Below are 6,000 nucleotides of genomic sequence, written 5' to 3'. Positions count from 1 at the left end.
CACTGCGCACTCCAGTGCATTATAGCAAGAAATCCCGAGACCTCGATGAGGTAGCGACTGACCGACCTCTCGCCCTTGACTCTTCCGCCTGTAAGTTGGCTGGCTGTGGCGTACCGTGTCCCCTCGTTTCTTTCTCACCAATCCCCAACCCGCAAAAGAGGCCATGATTACAACGGTAAATTACGAATCTGCCACCAGCTTCACTTTCCTCCGTCGGCTTTCAATGTCTTCTTCTCAGTTTCCGATTTTGGTTTGTTTGTTTTAATAATCTGAAATATATGGAGCAGCAGAGGAGTATATCGGGGTCGTCGCAGAGCCCTAGATCCCCGTCTTCGCAACCGTACCTTTCGGTTTCGGTGACTGATCCTGTGAAATTGGGCAATGGCGTCCAAGCCTATATCTCCTACCGTGTCATCACTAAGGTAATTTCCCAAATTCGAACTATTTATGTGTATATATGTATACTGTTTATCCTAAAAGGGGCCATTGGAAATAGGGTTAGGGCCACTTGGTGTTAGTTCAGCGTGTGTAAGGCTTCCTAGTCTCGAGAGTTATTTGCGCTTCTTGGTTGTTCATGCTAATCTCGAATCTTGGGATTATGGAGGTATGTTAATCTTGTATCTTGGACAAAATGTTCCCCAATACTGGATTTGATTAATGCAAGAAGGATGACATGCAATCGAAAAAGAACAGTAAACAAGCAATGCATGCTTTTCGACATTGACACTGAAAATACTGAGTGCCAAAAGTAATGATAACATAATGAATAGTAGTGGTGTATTTTCAGAACACTCCACTACCCAAACGGAACATTAGTCTCATGCAAAGTTAGACTGTTATTTGGATGGGAGTGACTTTCATCCAGCTCATGCTTTACGACGCACATGGATCTTTTTCATGTTTTTTGATAAAAAAAAAAAAAATGAATGGGCAAGCATTGAATGCTGTACTCGATGCTGCTTGGTAACTGAGCTTGTTAGTTTATATTTATGAACTTCAAATTTTTGTTTCATGGCCATTGCCATTGCAATTTTGTTGATTTAAGCATTTCCTTTTGAGGTTAACATCGGGGCTTTAAATGTTGAGGTGATGTGAAGTGAACAATTTATGCCTTGTTGCAATTTGAACATAGGAAGACTTTTTTTTTTGCAGACAAATTTACCTGAGTACCAAGGCCCAGAGAAGATTGTTATTCGACGCTACAGTGATTTTGTTTGGTTACACGATCATCTTTTTGAGAAGTACAAAGGAATTTTTATCCCTCCTCTTCCGGAGAAAAGTGCCGTAGGTAACAAGCTAACCATTATGTTTTTTCTTTCTTTAACACTTAATCGACCTTTAGAAGTAGAAACTTCCATGATAATAGAAAATATCATTCTTCACAGGAAATACCTAGTTGAAAATATCTTGGTTAGTGATTGCAGTTACCAATCAAGCATTGAGGTGATGCCTAGGCAGTTAGATCTCCATGTTGCAATATCTATCCTTGCGATTTTACTGTTGAATTGCTTACATTTGGGGTGATTTGCATGACTGAAATATTTGCTTTTTGTGTGTGCGCGAATATTGTTAACTGTAATGTAAAAAGGGGCTTTACCACCGCCTTCAGGGCCCTACCTTTTCTTTTTTTAGCTTCTTTTTCAAATAGCTTGAAATTTTTCTATGGGAGCTGGTGTGTGTTGTAAAATACATGAGTGCTATGTAGCCCACTTATTGGGAATTGACCTGATTTGTTGGTGGAAGAGGATTGGTTCAATTCATGCATCTCAAGCTTATGTTTTGTTCATCAGGTTGTCTGATTATCTGCTACGAGTAACTTGTAAATGGATAAACTATATCTAGCATGTCAACATGAATGCCAAATGATTATCTTGTAGGATGACTTTTTGATATTACCTTTATAGATTGAAGGCATTCGTGATGAGTGAAGCATGAATAATTCTTATCACGTTGATAGTTTTGTGCTCATACTCCTAGATTTACTTGAATTGTTGTAAAAGATGTTGCCTAATGATTTTTTGTGAAGCATTTTGAAGTTTAATCATTTTTTGATATGTAAAGAAAAATCCTACACTCCACAAGATTGTGAAGTTTAATTGTGATTAACATCAGTTTCGTTATTACAGAGAAGTTTCGTTTCAGTTCTGAATTCATTGAAATGAGGTGTCAAGCTTTGGATACATTTGTTAATCGCATAGCTTCGCATCGTGAGCTTCAACAAAGTGAGGATCTGAGAACCTTCTTGCAGGCAGATGAAGAGGTGACATTTCGCAGTCCGATACTTTGAGTTTCACATTTCCATCCTTCAACGCCCCAGGAATTCATTATGGATAATGATATTCATATAATTATTTTAAAACCCATTTTACAATCAACTAATGTGATGGTGTCACTTCACCAAAATTACTTAAGTTTTCTCTATTGGGATTTTACACAAACACCATCTATTTAAAGCAAAGTTGTAAAAAAGTTCGTATCAGCATCTTTTCTTCTTTTCTTCTTGTCTATGAGTTATTGATAATTGGACTGATGGTGCCCGCACACTTGACAGTTGACGGACATACACGCACTTTGTAATGAATGGACATGTTTTCTTAAAACTTTTTGTCAGCATGGTTCCACAAGTTTTTTCAAAGGAATCCAAGACTGTTAATACTGTTTGGTAGTCTTGTTTGACATTGCTTTTTATCAGCATGGGCCTCACTAGAATGCCTGTTTGGGGAGAGTTTTACATATTTGGTGATGATAAGAGCCTTATTAGTTATTGGAAATTGTTGATGCTTGCGCAGCTTGCCCAGATCACTTTAATTCCTATTCTTATTTTCATATTTGCTTCTAATTTTTTTATTTATCTGTATTACCTCTTCTTCAGACAATGGAGAGGTTAACGTCCCAAGAGACTGGTATTTTTAAGAGGAAGCCAGCCGATTTGATGCAAATCTTCAAGGTGAGATAGATTCTTCATGATCTTAAGATGATAGGCGATATTATTAGAATTCAACACTAACGTAAATGTTATTATGATGCATGAGGCAGTTACAAACTTTTTGACTAGAAAATAACTTCTTAATTTTTTGGTCTAGTATATAACTTGCTTGCCTGTATTGAAAAAACGAAAGGTTGAATCCCAAAGCTTGACACCTCATCCAAACGAATTTAGAAGCATCACCTCTTCAAGTGTGTAAATATTGTAGGCTTCCTTCTGCATTGATTGAAATAATGAAGTGCAAGCAGATAAGGGCTAGCCTTATGACTGACTATCTGTCTATCTGTAAAACAAACCTGTGTACTTATCTTCACTGCGTTTTAGATTAAATGAACTACCTTAACTAGTATGTTATCCATTTGAAAGATGATCTGATCCTGCAATAACTTCTCTTGACTGGCTATATCTGACAGGATGTTCAATCTAGAGTGAGCGACGTCGTTCTCGGGAAGGAAAAACCAGTGGAAGAGTCAAATCCTGAATACGAGAAGCTAAAGCACTACATCTTTGAGCTTGAGAACCACTTGGCTGAAGCTCAGAAGCATGCATATCGTCTTGTGAAAAGGCATAGAGGTAATGAGGATTTTATATGCATTACCTGTTGATATTATTCTTTCTTTTAGGCGGTTCACTTCCTTCAGTCTTATTTTAGTGTGGGTCTACATAATCAAGGTCTAACTGTTTATATTTGTTTCCATAGAGTTGGGGCAATCTTTGTCAGACTTTGGGAAGGCAGTGAAACTTCTTGGTGCTTGTGAAGGAAATTCCCTAGGAAAGGCTTTTTCTGACCTTGGGACAAAATCAGAGACGTTGTCAGTTAAGCTGCAAAAGGAGGTGGGCTTCAATTAAAACCTTGCCTTAAGCAAATTTTGGTTTTGTTGTTTTGAGGGTTGAAAAGCTCCTATATAATGATGTATCCTTGCCGCTCATTAATTTGCAGGCACACCAACTCTTGATGAACTTTGAAGAGCCCTTGAAAGATTATGTACGCTCCGTGCAATCGATTAAGGTAGATTTGGCTTGTCATTAATTGTTGAGGAATAATCTTACATTGTATGTGGATAAGGTCTTGGGTATGTTTATAAGGAATGAACAATACTCTTTTGTTGAACCGGTTTTATGAGATAAGTTAGGCATATGAATTTTTTCATGGTATCAGAGTCTGTCACAGGCGAATGGGGGGCCACACTACTTATCCCGTGACAAGGACCAGAAAAAAATACTGGCCTGCACGTGAGGGAGGGTGTTGAGGAATCATCTCACATTGTATGTGGACAAGGGGTCTTGGGTATGTTTATAAGGAATGAACAATTCTCTCTTATTGAACTGGTTTTATTAGATAAATTAGGCACATGAATTTCTTCATTAATGATATTTGAGGACCGTATAATCTTATCTTAACTGGTTAAAACATTGCTAGCAAGTGATAAGGTGGGAATAATTAAATAATGGTCAGGGGATCAATAAAAGATTTCTTTTTCTTCTCTAATTTTTTCATTCTATCAATTATTCTTCATCGTCGAAGCTAATTCTCGTTGTTTTGCGTTCTTGAACTAGGCTACTATAGCAGAGAGGGCCAATGCCTTTAGGCGACAATGTGAACTGGCTGAAACAATAAAGTTAAAAGAGATTAATCTGTATGGTTTTGTAAATATTGGATTTAATTTTCTTCATAACTCTATTTAAGTGCAATATTTTTATCGGTTGCATTTTTCTCTACAGTAACAGACTCGTACTAGTACGTTCTGTTAAGGTGGGAGAAGCAGAATTTGAGTATAACCAGGCAAGTCAGCTTGCATGGGCATTCCTTTCCGTTAGACCTTTCGGGTTTTTGTTTCAATTGACTAAACTGTGTTTGTGATGCAGCTGAAGGCAGAGAGTGAGGAAGCAACAAGAATGTTTGAGAAAATTATGCGACTGATGAACGAAGAGATTGTGCATTTTCAGGAACAAAAAACTTTAGATATGGGGATTGCTTTTCAGGAATTTGCAAAAGGACAGGCGCGCCTGGCAAATGGTATTGCAACTGCTTGGCGAAGTCTTCTTCCTAAACTTGAAGCTTGTTCCTCCTCATGATGAAATAATTCCAAAATCAGGGCCTTACGGAGTTATCCAAGGTGATTGCTAGTAAGCAGACCTAACCTACGCACTTGTTCACTTTGGTGGTTTTTTACCATTGGCAGGGCCAACTCTTGTTAGGGAAATACTTGAGCTTTTCGTGGTTGACTCCGCTGTTCTGGTGTTGTGCGAGATTTTGATTATTCTCCATTTTCATTGGCTGTACAAATTCAAATTCAAAGCAAGTAGGAAAGCAGGTTAATCTTCTCAAACATCAGTTACATAGAAGAACTTGATGATTTTTCTGTGTTTATCTTACACTTACCGGAGCCATTTTCCGTTTAGGGATATGCTTACAAGTGGGATGTACTATTTTCTTTTCAAAAAAAAAAAAAAAAAATCCATGATACAATTGTTTCCTCCATTGTATAAGCTCCTGAAGTAAGAAGTTCACAATAATTACCAGAGTATTATTTGATGAAACTAATATAAAAAAAAAAAGTATTATTTGAAGTGGCGTGACCGTCTATCAGATTTTGAAAATTTAATTCTATCCGAACGAGGCAGAGAGATATAACAAGGACGATGCTACTGGCACCGATGGTCCAACCGATAAATTACAATTTCGGACTAAATGGAGTGGAGTGGGCTTGATCAAGACTACCAATTTACCAAAAAGCTGAAAACCGTCCATCTTGGTCCTCAGGTGTTGGAGTTACCATTAATGTACTCTGCATTAATTGGGAATCTTCTTAAATAAACCGTCGCCTTTCTTTCCTTTCTTTTTCTCCGAGTTTCTTTCACTTCGCTCAGCTTCTTATCCAATCCTATACGGTGTACACTAACTCTATGCCATCTCTCTCTCTCTCTCTCTCTCTCTCTCTCTCTCTATTGTCAGAAGCCATGGCGGTAGGGTGTCTACAATGTGAAGCAACAGCTGCTCTATCCCTACCTGT

General features: G+C 37.9%; 1 protein-coding gene across 2 annotated transcripts; it reads left to right on the top strand.

Annotated features, from left to right (window-relative positions):
- Window positions 1-5,465, top strand: LOC121267636 (sorting nexin 1-like). 2 transcript variants are annotated; one of them, XM_041171594.1, is made up of 11 exons: window positions 1-175; window positions 291-422; window positions 1,153-1,288; window positions 2,127-2,260; window positions 2,873-2,947; window positions 3,400-3,559; window positions 3,687-3,820; window positions 3,927-3,995; window positions 4,544-4,623; window positions 4,709-4,769; window positions 4,853-5,465. In XM_041171594.1, exons 1-11 carry the CDS (start codon window positions 164-166, stop codon window positions 5,060-5,062), a joined length of 1,203 nt encoding a protein of 400 aa, XP_041027528.1. In that variant the 5' UTR covers window positions 1-163; the 3' UTR covers window positions 5,063-5,465. The 2 variants fall into 2 exon arrangements, with proteins under 2 accessions (XP_041027528.1, XP_041027527.1); XM_041171593.1 differs by having other exon boundaries at window positions 2-175; window positions 288-422.
- The last annotated feature ends 535 nt before the right edge of the window (window positions 5,466-6,000 follow it).

The sequence above is a fragment of the Juglans microcarpa x Juglans regia genome, chromosome 5S (genome assembly GCF_004785595.1).
Source record: "Juglans microcarpa x Juglans regia isolate MS1-56 chromosome 5S, Jm3101_v1.0, whole genome shotgun sequence".
In the NCBI taxonomy this organism is placed as follows: Eukaryota; Viridiplantae; Streptophyta; class Magnoliopsida; order Fagales; family Juglandaceae; genus Juglans; species Juglans microcarpa x Juglans regia.
This window is presented reverse-complemented; position numbering and strand designations above follow the sequence as displayed.

Coding starts and splice junctions, on each gene's coding strand:
- LOC121267636 (XM_041171593.1), top strand. Junction 1,289..2,126: donor TCCGGAGAAAAGTGCCGTAG/GTAACAAGCTAA, acceptor TCGTTATTACAG/AGAAGTTTCGTTTCAGTTCT. Junction 3,821..3,926: donor CAGTTAAGCTGCAAAAGGAG/GTGGGCTTCAAT, acceptor ATTAATTTGCAG/GCACACCAACTCTTGATGAA.